Raw genomic sequence first — 20,608 nt, forward strand, 5'->3', positions numbered from 1 at the left:
TGATGAAAGCCAGTTCTGCCTCAGTGCTATTGATTGCCATGCGTTGGTTAGAAGGAGGCCAGTTGAGGGCCTGCAACCAACCTGTCTGCATGCTAGACAAACTGGACCTACACCTGGAGCTATGCTCTGGGGTGCAATTTTGTATGACAGCAGCAGCACTCTCGTGGTTATCTCACGCATCCTAACTGCAAATTTGTATGTCAGTCTGGTGATTCGAGCTCTTGTGCTGCCATTCGTGAACAACATTACAGGGGGTGTTCCCCAGCAGGATAACACTCATCAGCATACCGCTGTTATAACCAAACATGCTCTACAGGGTGTTGAACTGTTTTGCCCTCGCCTGCTCGATCGCCAGATCTGTCTTCAATCGAGCACATATGGGACATCATCAGATGATAGCTCCAGTGTCATCCACAAACAGCATTAACCATCCCTGTATTTTGACCAACTAAGTGCAACAGTCATGGAACTCCATCCCACAAATTGACATCTAGCAGCTGTACCTCACAATCCATGCATGTTTGCATTCAACATTCTGGTGGTTACAATAGTTATTAATTTAGCAGCTTTTCACATTTGCAGTGGTTTATCATATGCTTACATTAACCTGTGATCTTGCAGTGTTAATCACTTAAATATGTTACCTAGACAAATATATTTCATTACTGTACATTAATTATGTTTTGGTGGTGTGTATAGTAATATGTGAAACCAATCCAAGTAGCACAAATATGGCTTTATTCACAAATCTCTGAACAATAATGGAAATAAATCTCTCATGACTCCACACATAACAAGACAAAAGAATCATACAGAAGGTACAACATAAGTGACAAACAGAGCAACTGATGTGAGAGATAAAAACTGAAAGAAAATAGTGAGAGTGAATATGTAGGCACGAGTCACCAGTAGACAGCGCAGTGGAGACCGTGCTGTGTGCACGATTCCTACAGGTGGCCTCTAGTGGCCAGCCCATGCCGATACAGTTGGTGGTTGATTTAAGTACACATGTGTGGTAACACTACACTCGGTGCACTCACACTCACGTGGACTAGTAGCAGGATATATCACACTTCTCACTCACTGAAGAGGGAACCCAGAAAATGGAGGAGACACCGGTGGCTCGACAAGAGACACATCCATTGTATTTGGAGTGGCAGCAGCTGCCACCGACGGTGTGGGTGGGACGATGTGCCAGGCGGGCACCAAAGCGTAAGGCCGAAATGTGTGGAGATGTGGGCATGCCCGAGGGTGGTGGGCCTGTGCAGCACCTGATGACAGTGTGCCATCACCATCTCTGTGTTATCATCAGCAGGCATGTTCTAGTGCAGAGGAGATGGGGCTAGACCCACCGCCGACAATGGATGAGGCAATTCTGGTGAGGGGGTCAGTGGAGGTGGCCTGATCGGAACAGCTGGCTGTGGCAACGGACTCGAGACCGAAAATGGACCAGCCTCCATTGACAGGAAGCTGCAACCCCAGGGTGCTTAATGTGTAGGAGGCTGCCAATGGGACGGGGGTACCTCCACACAAAGCAGCGAAGTGTTCTCAGTATTTGGAAAAAAAAAAAAAAAAACACAGGTCATTTCCATTTTCGAGAAGGGTTTCAAACAGCTGCACATATCTCTGCCATCAGTCTGTTGTTGAATTTTGAAACATGTTTTATGATTATGACATTTCTGGAGACTGGAGATCTCTTCTGTGGGGATTAACAAGGGTTTTGAAAACAATGATTGTGTGGATCCCAGCTCACTCTGTTTATCCGTGACAGCAGTAGATACTGGCGGTCAGGTTGATATTGTGTTCCTGGGCTTTGTTCAGTATAGTTGCACACTACCACCAAATGAACAAAATAAGAGCATATGGAATATCAAACCAGCAGTGTGATTGGATTGAGGAGTTTCTAATAAAAAGAACACAGCATCTCATTCTCAGTGGAGAGAAATCTTCAGACATAAAAGTAACTTTGAGTATACCCAAAGAGAATGTTACGATACCAGTACTTTTCACAATATATATAAATGACCAAGTGGGTAATGTTGGAAGTTTCATGGGGCTTTTTGTGGATTATACTGCTACATAAGGAGCTGTCACATTGCTAGAAAACGTTACCGAAATTCAGGAAGATCTGCAGAGATTGATGCTTGGTGCAGGGATTGGAAGTTAACCCAGGACATCAACAAACACAAAGTATTGCACATAAACAGGCATCTAGACCCATTCTAGTATTACTACTCTATTGCAGAACAATAACTGGGAGCAGTCACATTCATAAAATATCTATGAGTATGTGTACTGAACAATTTAAAATGGGACAACAGCATAAAACTAATTGCAAATATGGCAGATGACAGACTGAGAGTCATTGTAAGAATCCTCAGGAAGCTAGTCCACTCACAAAGCAGGTAGCATAGAAAACTCTCGTTCAACAGGTACTTGAATTTTGCTTGTCAGTCCGAGAGCCATGCCAGATAGGACTGACAGAGGAAATAGAGAAGATCCTGAATGTGTCACAGAGATGCACACCCAACTCCGCAGCAGATTCTGCAAGATAAGTGTTCTGCGTCAAGGTGTGGTTTACTGTTAAAATTCTGAGAATGTATGTTCCTAGAGGGGTCAACCAATATATTGTTCCCTGGTACGTATATCTCAAGAAAAGACTATGACCATAAAATTAGAGAGATCAAGTTCACTCAGAAGTTCACCAACAATTGAAAACCTTCCACAGTTTGTAAAATGTCATTTAAAGACAGCTCTGAAGGACACAATATCTCTGTGGATACTTCATTGTGTGAATACTTCAGTGGCTGTCACACAGCTCCTCATGATGGAATCATTGTTGGATCATTTGGATTTATCTTACAAATATGTGAAAGTGTTTTGCCTATTTTACAATTTTATCTTAGTGTGATCCACTTGTGATCTGGTTCATTTTGCTGTTTCATGTGCCTATAAAATTCTATGTGGGGGATGATGACAAGAGTTTTCCTGTCATAATATGATGACTATACTTCATACACATGGTTGAAAGAGCAATTTATCAAGATCCTGTAGGGTGCACAATGTTCCAAGTAGATTCACTACAGCCTGTGGAGAAGAAGATGGACACTAGGCACAATGCTGTAGAGAAACACAGTGCCTGTTTTGTAAAACTTTTTATTCTATATTTTAGCCTTAAAATTTTTACTGTATATTTTAACCTTAGGTCAATTAATGGTAACATTACTGGTTTTGATGTATTACCAAGTCATCATCAGACGATCTGCTTAAAACGTAAGAAAAAGGAACTATTTTTATGTGCTCAGGCATCTTGCAAACTAATTAATGGTCAGATCTAGAATATCTCATTACTAGGGAGTCCCTTTCACATTAACATGATTACAGTCTAAATTGTAACCATCATCTCAGCTGAATTAAAATCCGTTTATCAGTTGTCTAGTAACTCATGAGCAGTTACTAATATTTTCTCAAGTCTTATTTTGTTTTGCTTTTGATTGTAAAAGCTATATACCATAAACACATCATTGTTAACAGTTTTACACATCTTATGATCAAGCCTTCTGATGCTAACATGTATGTTACTTTAAAATATGAACTTTTACACTTAAAAACATTATCTGAACACCTCTACTGTAAATGTATGTGTGCTCCTATTGTGACTCACATTATACAGAAGGTAGAATGTGGAAGCAGAGTGCAGATTCAGTTTCAGTAGTCTACTTCATGATGTATGTTTCAGCTTACACTCCAATTATATTTGTCAGGTCATTCGCTAAATCTCTGCAAACTGAAATTTCATTGTTCTCAGGCATATAATGCTATATGTGCATGTATTTTTATTGGCATATCTTCTGATTATGAAAGATTTTGTGATATGGACTGCCACAAGTTTATTAGTTCATAACTACTGTGTTGTGCTATATGTAATTTTTATGTCAAGTGGAAGTTTTCTTATGGTCATATTTCATATCACTATTCATTTATGATGGATTGGTTCAGCACCTAATCTACTTTTTAATTTTGTAGAAGACCAAAAGAAGCTGTATATAATGTGGCAAACGCGCGGTGCTACTCCAAACATACCACTGGATGAGGATATTATTGATGTCTTTAAAAGTCATTCAAGAGTAATTCATTATTGTCTAACTCCATTGCTGTTTTTACCAAGGTAGGTCAGTGCAGTGAATGCTTTGTCTTACAATCTCTATATTGAATACAAACGTCATATCATAAGTTACGATTACCATTTTTTATGGCAAGGAGACATTAGAGTGTAGAAAGAAAACCTATGCCACTGAAAGTGCTTATCCTTATAAATGTTTAGTAAAATTTATATTCTTGTGGACAAATTTAGTCCACAATTCTGAGTTTCCAAGTACCTCTTCTCTAGTACTCTGCTGGAGCTGCACAGCCCCACATTATTTGTAAAACCCTATATTTTCCCTATATCAGATTTTATAAAATCAAGCAAGTATTAACTGGAAGAAGTTGCAGTTGGACCCCAGAGAGAACATGTACAGATTTCCAATCATGCCCGCCAAATTCTTCCATCATGTAGGTATAGGAATTATCATGTTGCAGATTAACCTGATTCTTCTTCATTATTTATCTTTTAATGTGTCATAGAACATATGCAAGATTTGAAAGTACATAGCTACACAGAGTCCACATTTGACACTCCAGTAAATGGTGCCAATCGCCATGGCACCTGAAGATAGCTTTCTTTGTTTCTTCTTTCCACTAAGTTTGGCTATGCTATTTCAACTCTGAACTGTAATGTTCTTTCTGTTTTGTACAGTTTTATAACTGTTACTCTACACTACTGTAAGTTGTCATCATTGTTGATGTGACAAAATGTCAGCAGCTCAAAGAACATTGCTCTTTACCACTGCTTTTTGGTCCTCAATCAAATTCCAAAGGACTCACAGAAAACATGCTGTATGATACGATTTTCCAAGTCTGGGATCATCTCCTGATTAACTCTTTATCTTACATGGAGGAAATGCACTGTTTCACATACAAAATGACACCTGTTTACTATAATCAGTTTATTTATCAATTCCTAGTGTAGTGGACTGACAAGGCAGCCAGTCCACAGTGACGGGTAGCCGATAGGGCACACATACACACACACCGACTGGCGCGAAGTCTGGAACAGGATACGTGATGAATGTGATAAAGAAAAGAACGTAGCTACTAGAACACTTAACTTTTATATCGTCCTTTGGTATACAGCATTCTTGATGATACAAGTGGAACTCTTTAGATTCATGAAGTAACTAATGGTGCCTTGCTAGGTCGTAGCCATGGACTTAGCTGAAGGCTATTCTAACTGTCTCTCGGTAAATGAGAGAAAGGCTTCGTCAGTGTAGTCGCTAGCAAAGTCGTCGTACAACTGGGACGAGTGCTAGTCCGTCTCTCGAGACCTGCCGTGTGGTGGCACTCGGTCTGCGATCACTGCCAGTGGCGACACGCGGGTCCGACATGTACTAATGGACCGCGGCCGATTTAAGCTACCACCTAGCAAGTGTGGTGTCTGGCGGTGACACCACACCTAGTTCATGCATGTGGTATAAGAGTAATGATTGAGAAATTTCTGTATATCTGTATTTCCAATGTAAAAATTTATTTTCTACATCCTGTATCATTTATCCCAACATGCTGAACACCTTATGCATTCTACATATGTATTTCACAACTTATTACCAATGAATATCTGCTGTGGTAACTGCTTCCTTTACATTGAAATCAATTAGTTCCCATTATAAAAACAGAATTTCGTTATGAGCTATTCCTCGCTCTGCATATTGCATGTATGTTTTGTGTAAATCTCTCACACTGCATATTGCATGTTTGTTTTGTGTAAATCTCGTCATTATGTGTTCATTATTTCAATTGACAATGACGGCTGCCATGTTTGACAAATTCAAATGGTTCAAATGGCTCTGAGCACTATGGGGCTTAACATCTGAGGTCATCAGTCCCCTAGACTTAGAACTACTTAAACCTAACTTAGCTAAGGACAGCACACACATCCATGCCTGAGGCAGGATTTGAACCTGCGACCGCAGCAGCAGCACAGTTACGGACTAAAGCGCCTAGAACCGCTCGGCCACAGCGGCCGGCAGACCCAGAAGATTCCTAGGGTAGAATAGCCTACTTCTAAATACCATGATGGAAAAAAGCTAAACAACAAAATTAAAAGTAAAATAAAATCAGAAATCACAAAACCATTGACAACATCACAACAGAACCAAACACAATCAGAAACTCACAGTATCACAACTACTACACAAAATAATCAGTAAAATACAAGAGAAAAACACAAGATGGCACACAATGACACACAAACACAAACACACACATTAACTCACCAACATTCTCAAAAGACAGGGAATAAAAATAGCATACACAACAGATAATTCTAACGAGAAATACACCCCAAAACTGACAAAAACAGAGATATATACCAGAAAGCAGGTATATATCAATTACAGTGTAATACTTGTGATGGAAGATACATAGGACAAACAGGCAGAACATTTGATGTCAGATAGTATGGGACAAACCACTCCACATTTACAAAATTGACCCTCAACATACCGTGAATACATAGACACAAAGACTAATTATTTGTATTATTATACAACTGCAGAGTAATCATTGGAAGCAGTTATGTCCATAAAATTTGTTGGAGTTTGTGTAGAGAGCAATTTAAAATGGGAATGACTGCATAAAATTAATGGAGAGTGAGGCAGATGCCAGGCTGAGATTCATTGGAAGAATCTTCAGGAAATGTATATATAAACAAAGGAAGTAATTTACATAACAATCATTCAATGAATACTTGAATATTGATCATCAGTATGGGATCTGTACCAGATTGGACTGATAGAGGAAACAGAGAAGATCCAAAGAAGAGCAGCATGTTTCATTACAGGTTCATTTAATAAGCACGAAAGTGTCACAGAGATGATCAACCAACTTCAGTGCCAGACGCTGCAGGAGAGGTGTTCTGCATCACGGGGTGGATTATTGTTAAAGTTCTGAAAGCATGAGTTCCTAGAAGAGTCAACAAATATATTGCTTCCTTCTGTATATGTCTCATGTAAAGACCATGTACATAAAATTAGAGAGAGGTGAGCTCATACAGAAACTTACTAACAATAGTTCTTCCTGCGAACTATTTGTGACTGGAACAGGGAAAAGGGGTGGTGGGGGGTGGGTTACAGTAGTACACAAAGTACTCTCCACCACACACTGTAAGAGGGATTGTGGAGTATGGATACAGATGTAGATGGCTTTTTCCCAGCATATTTGTAATTTTACTTTGACACCAAAATCCATGAGATTATCATTAAACATTTATTCTCACTTACTCAATTTCATCTTAATGTTTTTTGCTGCCTTATCTGCATTCACATTCTGTCTGCTACTTGCGAGAATAGTTTTATGCATATAGACAAAACTCTCTCTTTGGCAACTTAATTTCGACCTGACTCTTTTCGAAATTGAGCATGATAGTGATTTTTAGTGTTCCCGAATAAAAGGACGCAAGGATTGCTGTTGGACTTAACACTTTTGTGTGCATAATTTGATAAAAAATACATCATTACCAGTTTAATTGATGCCAAAGAACTAAATAATTATCCAGTTAATTACTCTCACCTACATTTGAAATATGGGCTTCGTAAAAGATTAAATTTTGGTAGATGTATGATTCATCCAAAATCAATTATTTCACAAATAATAATGTTATCTTGCTCATGTAAAACAAATATCCTTAATGTAACTTAGATGAATTTTGTTTAAAATGTTGTGATAAAGTTTTTGTTAGCTTGTACTACAATAGTTCTCGTAAAGGCTACAGATAATATGCGCCAATGTTGTACTCATCAAGATAAGAGAAGTTACCACAGAAAGATCATTTGCACCTATCATGACAGGGACATGAAACATTTTGACCAGAACTTGGAACCAAACCCTAATTTATCGAGTAATGGCAGGCACTTTGACCATGAGCTACGTGCACAGTGACGCTAACACCTACTTTGGACCACATAAAATGCTGCTGTTCAAATCACTACATATTTTGCCATCACTGTTGACATCCTTTACTTCCATGAATACTGTTTAATTTGTATTAATTTCCAATTATTTGTATAGTATGTCTCACTGGTATAATAATGTGTTGTTGCTATAACCCAACACAGGAATTAACTGGATGAAAATGTTGCCACAGTTTGTGATATGGTTGTATGAACCAAAAATGCCCACTGTAGGACTTATCCATTTTCAGCATGAACAGCTGTGTTTTGTTGACTGTTCATGTATGGTATTTCAGATTCTGCTGCCTCTAAATACCTTACTTTTCTGACCCATCAATCAAATATTTGTAAGCACACTAGGTTATTTATTTACTTCATATGACTGGAATAACATGTTGTTGAAAGACTCATAGTTCACAGGGGACTGATGACCTCAGATATTAAGTCCCATAGTGCTTAGAGCCATTTGAACCATCATAGTTCACGTTGTTATGTATGTATTGATCCTAGAATTTTACTTTGAATATTTTACTTTGCATGTATGCTGTGCTTATTAGAAATCTGTCTTACCTTCACAATAAAGATTGGATGGGTCCTCAGAAAATGCCAATGTTAGATGATTCATGGAGAGTGAAATGAGATGTCAGGGCAACAGTAGATTTGATTAATTAACTTCTTTATTCTGACCCTCAAACTCTGGAAGAGCTTGTTGGAGGCGTCAAGTTGCTTCTCATGCGAAACAATAGACGTCTAGCATTGCTGAGAGTGCAGAGAGCAGGGCCGAGCATGGTGAGTGACCCTGAAATGCTGCTGTACATGACATCTCTGGCTGCAACCATCATGACAGCATAGCAGCGCAGCTGGTGATACTGTGACCTTCTCCTAGCAAGCAGTCGGCTCTCTGCTCAGGCAGTGGTTGCTTTTATGAATCAAGACAGGCTGCCCTGTTCCATAGCCAAATGGCATAGCCCTTACTACTTTCCAGGATGTCGCTCTGGGTTGTGGTTGTGGTTAAATTGTGATACTGAGATGAGATGAGAATATTTTAGTACACAAATGGCTGAGTACGTACATGTTCCAGACTATGTTTGTTTAGGGCTTAAGGCACATACTCTTAAACACTCCCACCATGGCAAGTGAGGAAAGGCTTCCATCCTTCTGCTAGTATATTGCATCATTGGCTGTTGGAGTACTGCGCTGGCTCTGTTTCACATTGCCTGTCGGCCATGTTTTGCTTTGCAATGCAGCCTGCAGCCGACTCTGTTGCAACTCACTTCTGCTCTGGTGCACATTTTGACTGAGTACGGTCCATACATTACATTGCCCTCTCTTTTACCAAGACCTGGTTCCTCTGGTCAACCAAAATAGATTATCCTTTACCCTAGAGTTCCTGGTGATTGACCATTCTGGCCCTATTTCACCTCTTAAGTATTATTCTAACAATGGGTTTCCTTAACCCTGTTGCTTAATCTTACACATTTCTACAGGGCCCTTTGCCCTGCTGCTTTAGTCAAACACCATGCAACTTATTTCATTACTAAGCTTCTTGCACAGGAACTTCTAGCTCTCTATTCCAAACTTATAAGCTAAAATGAATAAATTATCATTAATACCACCCTTTAGGAGTTCATCTTCTTTCTGCTGCTTTTATGCTCAGAGTATCCAGTTCACTGGAATCTGAACAATGGCTGGGTCTGAAGTCAGTCTTGTGCTTCATCTTCTATGTACCAAACCAGGGACTGCAGTGGTCCGTATGACAATAATCAATGCTTTCTCTTTCTAGTACTGATTTTCCTGGTATAAATTTGTAGGTTTCCAGGGAGACCCACCCCTCCTGCTGGTTCAGAAGTGTGTTTATAGATTGCATTAAATCTGGCCTTAGATTTTGATTTAAGCTGGTTAAATTTGCAGTAGGCAGCACTTCCATGGGCTCCTCTGGACAACACAAACAAGGCCGCAAAATATTCAGGTGAGTTATCCCTAAAATCATTGTGCACAGATGGAAAGTAGGCCCCATTATCTCGCACGCTGTTCTGTTTAGTAGCAAACCACCCCCGTTTAATTTGTTTCGCAGGAGAGCTTCTGTAAAGTTTGGATGGTAGGAGACAAGGTTCTGGCAGAAATAAAGCTGTGAGGACGGGGCGTGAGTCGTGCTTGTGTAGCGCAGTTGGTAGAGCACTTGCCCGCGAAAGGCAAAGATCCCGTGTTGGAGTCTTGGTTTGGCACACAGTTTTAATTTGTCAGGAAGTTTCATATCAGCGCACACTCCTCTGCAGAGTGAAAATCTCATTCTGGAAACATCCCTTAGGCTGTGGCTAAGCCATGTCTCCGCAATATCCTTTCTTTCAGGAGTGCCAGTTCTGCAAGTTTCGCAGGAGAGCTTCTGTAAAGTTTGGAAGGTAGGAGACGAGGTACTAGCAGAAGTAAAGCTGTGAGGACAGGGTGTGAGTTATGCTTGGGTAGTTCAGTTGGTAGAGCACTTGCCCGTGAAAGACAAAGGTCCCGAGTTTGAGTCTCGGTCCAGCACACAGTTTTAATCTGTCAGGAAGTTTCATTAAATGATGATCTTTCAGACTTTAATCTGTATGGGTTCCTCTATACCATGTCATTCACAACCTCTTGTTTATCTTCCAATGCCTTTCTCTTCACTCTCCCTTTCTGATCCATGTCTCCTACCTCTAGAATAACCTCCTGTCTCCCTTGACAAGGTTTCAACTGCCCTACTTACACAGTTGTCATTCTCGTTGGCACTCGAATATTGATATTTACTGGCATGTAGTCTCAACCACTTGATATGACTCCTGATAATTTGCAAAAAACTTCTTTGTCTCTCCCTTCGGCATATACGAAGTTGATAGCATCACCCACTGACCACCTTATACTATGGCATTCTTGCCATATGGCCCACTACTTCTTCCTGTATTCTATTCCAAATTTCGCCAATCAGTCTGGCAAATTTCTTAACAGAATTTCCAGTCATCCCTGTTATAACGTCAAGTTTAACAAATATGTTTCAGAATGACACAACACATATAAGTCACGGAGTAAGTTGACAAGCAAGACATGTGTACACGTTAGCATTCGAATGAGCACTGAGTCCCACTCTAGCGGCCGCTGCTCGGCTGGCCGCTTAGGTGGCGCAGCTGCTGCATGACTGGCAGACAGCGCCGCACATAGAGGACGCGTGTAATTGCGTGGCGGCGCTTTGAATGATCGGCGAGTCACAACACTTTTCCCCCCTTTGAAATTGTTGCACTGGTCTTGATGGAGGTGTCCTGGAGATGGCTAACGTCCATAGGCGTTGTTTGACTCGCCGTAAAGTCTCGAGGAGGAGGCTTCCCGTACGGACGGAAGTGTCCCCAATGATAACGGGTCGAGATGACAAGAGACGTAGGGGTCGAAACTGCTGGGGCCCCCTGCACCAATCTGCCCATTGCGGCAAGTCCAGTGGATATGACAGGAGACATGGGCGATGTGTCGGCGTCCATTGGAGGAGGAGGTGAGTAGATTTGCTCTGACAGAGGATGGTCATCCGGTTCCTGCATGGGCACAGTCTCCTGGTGGCGTCCGTTCTTGTGCTGGCATCACGATGACAGTGAGAGGGCTGCGTTGTGAGTATTGAGAGACGCCAAGACCCCGAGCGTCAGGTAGGGCCAAAAGTGGTGTAGCGGCATTCGGAACAGGCGTTGCTGGCACACGAGGCTGAAGCTGGTGCGAATGACACACTGCAACACCAGTGTCCATCTGCATTTCATACAGGCGTCTGCCACGTTGTCTTAAGATGCGGCCCGGGCTCCATTTTTGCCGCCTGCCATATCCCCGTACCATGGAATCGGCATAGGATTCTTTGTGAACGTCAGTAACAAATTGACACTTTCGACTGAGGCTGTGAAGTTCAGCAGCCCAAGCGTGATAGGATTGATGTGGCTGTTTTTGACAACGATAAAAGGCAATATGAGAGGCTACCACATGCATTTGCTTTTGAAAATAGACAGACAGAAGTGAGCACATTTCAGCAAAGGACAAAGACGCAGGATCCTTCAAAGGAGCCAATTGCGACAACAACCGATACATTTGAGGTGAAATCCAGGAAAGAAACAGAGACTTACATGGTTGTTTGTACGTGACATGAAATGCCAAGAAGTGCTGTCGAAGACGTTTTTCATGATCAGACCAGTTTTCCGCCGTCTCGTCGTAAGGAGGAAAAGGAGGTATAGCCAACGACGAGAAATGCCCCGCATTTGACGCCGCAACGAAATCGCGAATCACCGCTGTTAGAAGCGTTTGCTGTTCAAGGAGATTTTGCAATACTTGCTCGACAGTAGCCATGGAACCCTGTGGGTCAACGGTGAAAAGGAAAAATCCACTACCTCGTCGCCAATTGTTATAACGTCAAGTTTAACAAATATATTTCAGAACGACACAACACATATAAGTCACAGAGTAAGTTGACAAGCAAGACATGTGTACATGTTAGCATTCGAATGAGCACTGAGTCCCAGTCTAGCGGCCGCTGCTCGGCTGGCCACTTAGGTGGCGCAGCTGTTGCATGGCTGGCAGACAGTGCCGCACGTAGAGGACGCGCGTAATTGTGCGGCGGCGCTTTGAATGATCGGCGAGTCACAACAATCCCTTTCTTCGTTTTCAATATGTTGAATAGTGATGGCATTGTACGACCATGTACTACTTCATGTGGCAATAATCCTGTATTCATAAGCTGTTTTGAGTTGTAGGTGGAGACAAGATACCTCAAATAGACATCCCAGTTGGTCTGATGTGAGTCAACATATCCAAGCATCTTCCTGATTGTCCTATTCAGTCTTTCAGTTCTTGCATTGTCTTGTGGAGGGAGAGGACTCGTCCTTAACTTCTTCACATTCAATAAGGTATGCAATTCCATGAGTAGATCTAACATGAAGTTTGTCCCCTGATCTGTTACTGTTTTTCAGGCACTTCGAACTTCAGTATACAATTTTCACAACTGCTTGTGCCACTGTTGCTGCCTGCTGGTTTGGCACTGCAGCCATTTCCACCTATCCTGAAAAATTTATCTATGATTGTGAGTACACATGTACTCCCAGCAGGTGTTTTATTGGATGGATCTAAAACATCAATCCCCAGAAATTAGAATGGTGCTAATGCTTCAGGTAACCTCTGTAATGGTACTCTTGTTCAACACAAATCTGCTCTCTGTGCATACTGTATGCCATTCTGCTTTACTGGTTTACGTCCCTCTGCCTTTTCCTCCACCAGTAGCTTTTTGCTACTCTTCTGTTGGTAGATCGGCAACCTCCATGACCCACTAATTTGTGATAATGAGATTCTTGTAGCACTCTATTCCTTAGCTTCAATGGTACTGCAACCCGCAGTCCCAACTTGGTTTCTCTGTATAGCAACCCATACTGCATACAAAACTGTGACTGCTTAAAATGCTGCTTACATTCGTTATCTGCTCTTTGTGCAGTTTGCCATTCCTTATGTTCATTATCCCCAGTATGTAATACTGTTACTTTTCTACTTAAGCCATCCTCATTTCTGTGCTTCTTCCCAGGTTTATGCATGACTTCGAAATCAAATTCACTTAGTTTTCCTGCCCATCTTGTCAACCTACTAGAAGAATCTTTTAACCCCAACAATCATTTTAATGGTGCATGATCTGTTAATACTCTATACTTTTAACCATACAGATAACATTTGAAATATGTGATTCCATAAGTAAGGCTTAACATCTCTTTCTCAATTGTGGAATCATTTATTTATACAAAATTTAGTTCTCTTGATGCATAAGCTACTGGATGTTCTACACCTTCTGCTTTCTATGACAATACACAGACAAGTTCTTGGTCTGAGGTATGACATGATAAAATAAATTCTCTATTAAAACCTGGAAATACCAATATCAGACTCAGTGTCAAAGCTTCTTTTAGCTCCTTAAAAGCGTGCTGGCACTCTTCTGATCATGGAAATTTAGTACCCATTTTTAACAATTGTGTCAATGTCTGGCAATATCTGCAAATCCATTTATGAACCGATGATAATAGTTCATGACTCCTAAGAATGATTGCAAATCCTTTACAGGTTCTGGTGCAAGAAATTCACATACAGCTCTGATTAATCTTGGGTCTGCCTTAACCCCATCTTTACTTATGATATGAGCTAAGTATGGTACCTTTTCCATCATATAGTTACGCTTTTCTGTACTCATTGTTAACTTTGCTGCTTTTAGCCTTAGGAATACTTCCCTTAATTACTGCATATACTGTTCCATATCTCTCACATAGACAATTATGTCATTGAGATACACTAAGGATTGCTGTGGTTTTAAACCTCTGAGTACTCCATCCAACAATCTCTGAAATGTTGCAGGTGCATTTTTTAATCCAAATGGCATTCTTCTAAATTGATAGTGTTGCCAGTTTGTCGAAAATGGTGTTTTGTGTCGATCTTGTGGTGCAACCTCTGTCTGATGATAACCATTCTTCAAATCCATTGTTGAAAAGTATGTGGATCCCCCTAAATGATCCAAGGTTCCTGTGCTGTTTGGCACAGGGTAGGTGCCCATTATGACTTTCTCATTTAAATGTCTATAATCACAACAAAACCTATATTTTCATGTTCCATCCATGCTCTATTACTTTCTTCAGTTCTTCCATCTTTCAGCTGTTGATTGATAAATTCCTCCAATATTGTCTGTAAGTACCTATGTATTCTGTATGGTTTGTGGTAGACTGGGGATTCATTTCCCATTGGTATGCGATGCGGTGCAATATGCATAGCTGGTAATAGCCCTTTTGGCAAAAATACATACTTAAATTCCAAACATAAGTTTTCCATCTGTTCCCTGTTGCTTTCCTCTAGGTACTTCACTTTTTCTCATAATGCTGTTTCAATGGGATCTGGTGATTTTCCATTGCTGACACCCCTCGTGTCCCATTCTTCTTCCTCCAGGATATCCATATTAGCAATTAACAACCTCTTTAATAATCCTATGTCCTCTGCACTAAAATTGTGTATGGAAACCGATACTTACTTTTCACCCTTCATTTCTTGTACTTGTGCAATACCTCTTCTAACTAAGCAACTTGTCTGATCTAATACTTCATTCTCTTCTAATGGTTCCACCACACACAAAATTCCTACCAGTAAACTAGACCCAACACTGACCCAGAGTGATTTTCCAGTGCCATTTGGTGCACAATTGTTCAAATCAGGTTTTAGTATGATCATTCGCAGTTTAATCAGTTCGTCATTTGTGACAGACTCCCTTCATGACATTGCTACACTGGCATTGGTTTCACCTAACTGAAACATTTTACCATCAAGTTCCACCCTATGATACTGAAGATCAGATGTGGCACAATACTGATATAAGAAATCTAATCCTAGAACCATGTTGTAGCCCTCACTCACATGTGGGACACTCTCTACACACTGTTTAAATTGAATCATATATAGGCAAAAGTCTATGTCCACCGATCTTAATGGTATGATATTTTTATCCCCCATTCCATGCAATCTGTACCATGGTGGATCCCATTGCTTATGTTTCACCAGATCACTACTGGCAACCAATACGTGTGCCCCCATGTCCAATAATATCCTGCAACGTATTTTTCACATTGTTCCTCTTATTGCACAGTCCACCTGTGCATATGATTTTGTAGCATCTAATCTTACAGGGAATAACCGTAAGTGGATCTGTGGTTCCCATTGGTGTTTAACACCTTGTACTTCCCCGGTTCTCTAGTACCAAAACTGTCATTTCCTCTTATTTTTTCCACATCCCCCTGAGGCTGGCAATGCTGCCCCCCTACATTCTCCATTCCCTCACACCTGAAGCATTTTATATTAGCTGCAAACACTGTCCATTTACCCTGCATTCCAGTTGACAAATCGATCTCCTCACACTCTGTAGCTAATTGCATTGCTGTGTGCAAACCCATTGGAACCCTTGTTCATACATGTCTTGACATTTCTGCCTGCAACCCCCTTACAAAAGCAATGAGTATCTTCTGCTCAGCTTCTTGTAAAATAATTTCATTGACTGCAGTATTCTGTCCTAATTCATAGGTTCACCCATCAAAGTTCCTTATCCTATCTGCAGATTGTTCCACAGTTTCTGTATTTCCCTTCGTTATTACCCTCAGTTGTTCCCTATAGTGTCTGACACTATTTCGTGTTGTATATCTCTGAATTAACCCATCTTTAAATTCTTCAAATGTAGTGGCTCCCTTGAGAGCTTCTGTATACACTGCACAAGTTTTAGCTTTCCTTGTTAGTCTCTATTTTACAACACAACACTCAGTTGTTCCTGATCAGACCAACCAGATCAGATTTCCAATGTCTCCCACAAAGGTCTGCACAACCTCGGTTGCCTTATCAGAGAAAAGAGCAATTAAACTTGTGACTGATCAATACCTGTTGTGACAATCAAGTTCTACCAACCAGCACAGTTCTCTATTATCTGCTGTTAATTGTGCTACCTTTTCTAACAATGTGCGTACTGCTTCCAGCTCTGACATTCCTTGCATCTATGGTTCTCTCGATGCTTTGCCCTCGACAACACTCAGTAAAGACTGAGAACCTGTACTTAGTAAGATTAAGGCGAAGCATAAGATATTTGGCAAACACAACAAGATGACTAACAATGTGGATGCAACACCAACAGCGGTACCACTGCCACTACCTCTACAGCTGCTACCACAAACACAGTTGGTGTGTTTCTTCTAGCATGGACCTCATGACAAACATCACTCTGGAGATACAGGGACAGGGGCAGGGGCTGGACATGAATTGTACCTGCATGCACCCAGGAGGTCAGTTCATCAGCTCAACTGATGATGGTAACAGGGTTGCTTACGAAAATATTGTGCCTGTTGGACACTGAGAACCAGCAGTGCAACCATGGACTGTTCTGTTATTGTAGGTTATCATTCACTACTCTGAAATAACAATGTATCTATGTGGTTAGTTGTGAATGCATTAGTACAAATAGCATACAGAGCTCTTGATGTTCATACATATTTAAAAAGTACAATTAATTATTTGCCACTGGTTGCGTTATTTGAGTGTAATTCAAGAAATAAAGAAACAATTCCAGATTCAAAATGTGTTGTGATTGTATAGTATGCTGATCTGCCTTTTTTATTTGATGAATAACTGACATGTTCGTTTAATAACATGTGCACTCTTTATCAGTGGAAGATAAGAAATAATGAGCATAGTTTACTAACACTGAACACTATGAATAGGAGCTATTTTTAGATGTGTTTCAGGTAATGATGATGCTCATATCTGTACCCCCCACCCCTCTTCATATAAGGAAACAGTCAATTTACACTGCTGGGATTGCTTTCCATCTGTATTTAATGAAATTTCTTTCTTAGTCTTCAGCGACTTAAGTATTTAGATTACTTCAATATTTGTGTTCTATAAGAATGAGAAATAATACACCACAGACAACATTATTGATTTGTGTTTGTATTTACTGTTGAATTTTATTTTAAGAATCAACAAATGTAGGTGTGCATACATAGACTTTGATAATTGTACACAGCCTGTTAGTTATGTTAACACCAACTGATAGCTTCATTTAGGCTTAGTAAAGTGTTCTGGATTGGAATAATCAGTTGGTATTTGAGAAATGTTAATACAAGTTTGTATATCCTTTATTGACCACTTGCAGCAGAAGAGGTTGTGTGATTAATATGTTGTGGAGTGCATCAGTATTTTTACAACAGAATTCTGAAAATTTAAATATCATTTTGCATCCATAATTTCTTAAACATCTCTGTATTGTTTAAGTCAAAAAGTTGTGTTGCATTTTAGAATAGATCTTTCAATAAACTGTTATAAATACTGACTTTTAAATTGTTGTACTGAGTGAAAGGGAGGGGGGATGGGTGACAGAGATGACTGTGCCAGGTAAAAAAAAAGGTACATTGTTGTATGTTCATTTATAATAAAAAACAGTGGTACTCTGTTATATTATGCTCATATATAGTTAAAAAAAATAGCTGCACCACAGCATGCAAAATGTAGTTTCGTTTATTATAAATAAACATTCAGTTTATATAGCCGCTGTATGAATTTACCACTCTAATGAACTTGTTTGTGTGTGTTATTGTGTGTGAATTGGCAGCCATTCTTGATCTGTTCTTTGGATATGAGTGTCCAACTTTCCTCAGAGGGTATCATTGTAGATGTTCACTTTGGCCTGAAAATCTCTTAGTCGGTTTTAACATGCAATTATGTTACATAAATGGGAGTTACAACTGTGTATTTAGCTTGATATAAAGTAGACAACAGTCTATACTTTTTATGTCTCTGACATAACAACTGGGTCCCCATATCACTATTGCATCAGAAATATCTAAGGAAAGTGATGGAAAGAGTAGGTGTTGGATATACACAGCTTATCACAGAACATGGAGGTCGATGCAGGTACAAGTGTTTTGGAACACACCATTCAGTGCACATTGTTAAAAATGGGGCTCCACAGTAAATGACCCCGACATTCATTCATGCTGACCCAACAACATAGACAATTATGATTGCAGTGGGCACAGAATAATTGAGATTTGACTGTGAGTTAATGTAAACCTGTCACTTTAATGGATGTATCATTTTTCTTGTTACACCAGGTCTACATCCACGGTTACATATATACTCTGCTAGCCACCAAGCAGTGTGTGGCGGAGGGCACAATTCACGCCGAAGTCATATTCCCCACCCCCACCCCCCTCTGTTCCACTCGCAGATCGCGCGAGTGAGAAATGACTGTCTGAACGCCTCAGTATGAGCTCTAATTTCCCTTATCTTTGAATAGTGATCATTGCGCGATTTGAAAGTTGGTGGTAATAATATATGCTCTACATCCTCGGCGAAGATTGGATTTTGGTATTTAGTGAGCAGCCCCTTCCGTTTAGCGCATTGCCTATCTGCAAGTGTGTCCCACTTCAAACTATCTATGAGATTTGTAACGCTGTTGTGATGGCTAAATGTACCAGTCACAAATCTTGCCGCTCTCCTTTGGACCTTCTCAGTATCTTGAATGAGACCCAACTGGTAAGGATTCCATACAGACGAACAATACTCTAAGCCTGGACGAACTAATGTATTGCAAGCAATTTCCTTTGTTGAAGGACTGTATCGCGTCAGGATTCTACCAATAAACCACAATCTAGAGTTTGCCTTGCCCGTTACTTGTGTAATCTGATCATTCCATTTGAGATCATTTCGAATAGCCACACCCAGATACTTGATAGATGTTACCGCTTCCAAAGACTGGGCATTTATTTTGTACTCGTACATTAATGGGGATTTTCACATTGTTATACACAATAGGTTACACTTACTAATATTGAGAGATAACTGCCAGTCATTACACCACCCATTTATTTTCTGCAAATCCTCATTGATTTGTCCACAACTTTCACGTGATACTACTTTCCTGTAGACTACAGCATCATTGGCAAACAACCTAATGCTACTGTCAATACCATCAACCAGAGCGTTTATGTAATTCGTGAAAAGCAGCGAACCTATTACGGTGCCCTGGAGCACACCTGAAATTACACTTGTTTCTGTTGGAGTCACCCCATTCAGGATGACATACTGCTCTCTGTCTGTTAGCAAACTTTCTATCCAACCGCTTATGTAGACCACAAGTATGCACTTTTTGGAGTAAGCGACAGTGCGGAACTGAGTTGAATGCCTTTCGAAAGTCGAGAAATATGGTATCAACCTGGGAGCTGCAATCTAGAGCCTGTTGTATATCATGCACAAAGAGGGCCAGCTGTGTCTCATATGTCCGCTGTTTCCTAAAACCGTGCTGGTTTCTGCAAATGAGCTTCTCAGAGTCTTGAAAGGTCATTATGTCTGAACACAAAATATGTCAGTGCTTGTGTCCAGATAGCCTGCATCCAAATGAACAGTTGTTCAAAACATGTGCTGTGCCATGCACACAGGCTGGTGTGGACAATATTATACTATGTAGGACATTCACCTGTGCTTCCATAAGATGTGTGGTAGTACTCAAAGGCACTATGATGGTTGTGCATTACTTGAGCAGTATTGTGGACCATCTGCATCGCTTCATGCTTGAGGTCTTCCCCTATGGCGATGGCATCTTTCAGCCAGATATTTGTCAATCTCACAAGTCCAGAATTATACTACAGTGGTTTGAAGAGCATGATAGTGAATTTATGTTTATGCCTTGATAACCAGATTTGCATAATGGAACACATATGGGACAATATCAGGCAGCAACTATGTATGGACAAATCACTGTCTTGCTGTTAATGGGAATTGTGTGTCCTGTGCATAGACATGTGATGCTACATACCTCCAGAAACCTGTTAAGGACCTGATGAATCCATGCCATGAATAATGGCTGCTTTATTGCATATCAAAGGTTGGTCAACATGATATTAAGGAGGTGGTTGTAACAGTTTGGCTCATCAGTGTATCATCTTCAGATATTCATTAGTGAATAGGCTGTCAATTTACATGCAAGATATCACACTTGTGCTATTCTTTTGCAGTAATGGCACATATGG

General features: G+C 40.4%; 1 protein-coding gene across 1 annotated transcript in view; it reads left to right on the forward strand.

Moving 5' to 3' along the window:
- LOC126249194 (KICSTOR complex protein SZT2-like) overlaps window positions 1-20,608 on the forward strand; it is a 706,154-nt gene that overhangs the window by 638,133 nt on the left and 47,413 nt on the right. The window contains exon 49 of the mRNA XM_049950848.1: window positions 4,027-4,168. Coding sequence (XP_049806805.1) covers window positions 4,027-4,168 — 142 coding nt within the window. The remainder of the gene's footprint in view (window positions 1-4,026; window positions 4,169-20,608) is intronic.

Source organism: Schistocerca nitens, chromosome 3, assembly GCF_023898315.1.
Source record: "Schistocerca nitens isolate TAMUIC-IGC-003100 chromosome 3, iqSchNite1.1, whole genome shotgun sequence".
Classification (NCBI taxonomy): domain Eukaryota; kingdom Metazoa; phylum Arthropoda; class Insecta; order Orthoptera; family Acrididae; genus Schistocerca; species Schistocerca nitens.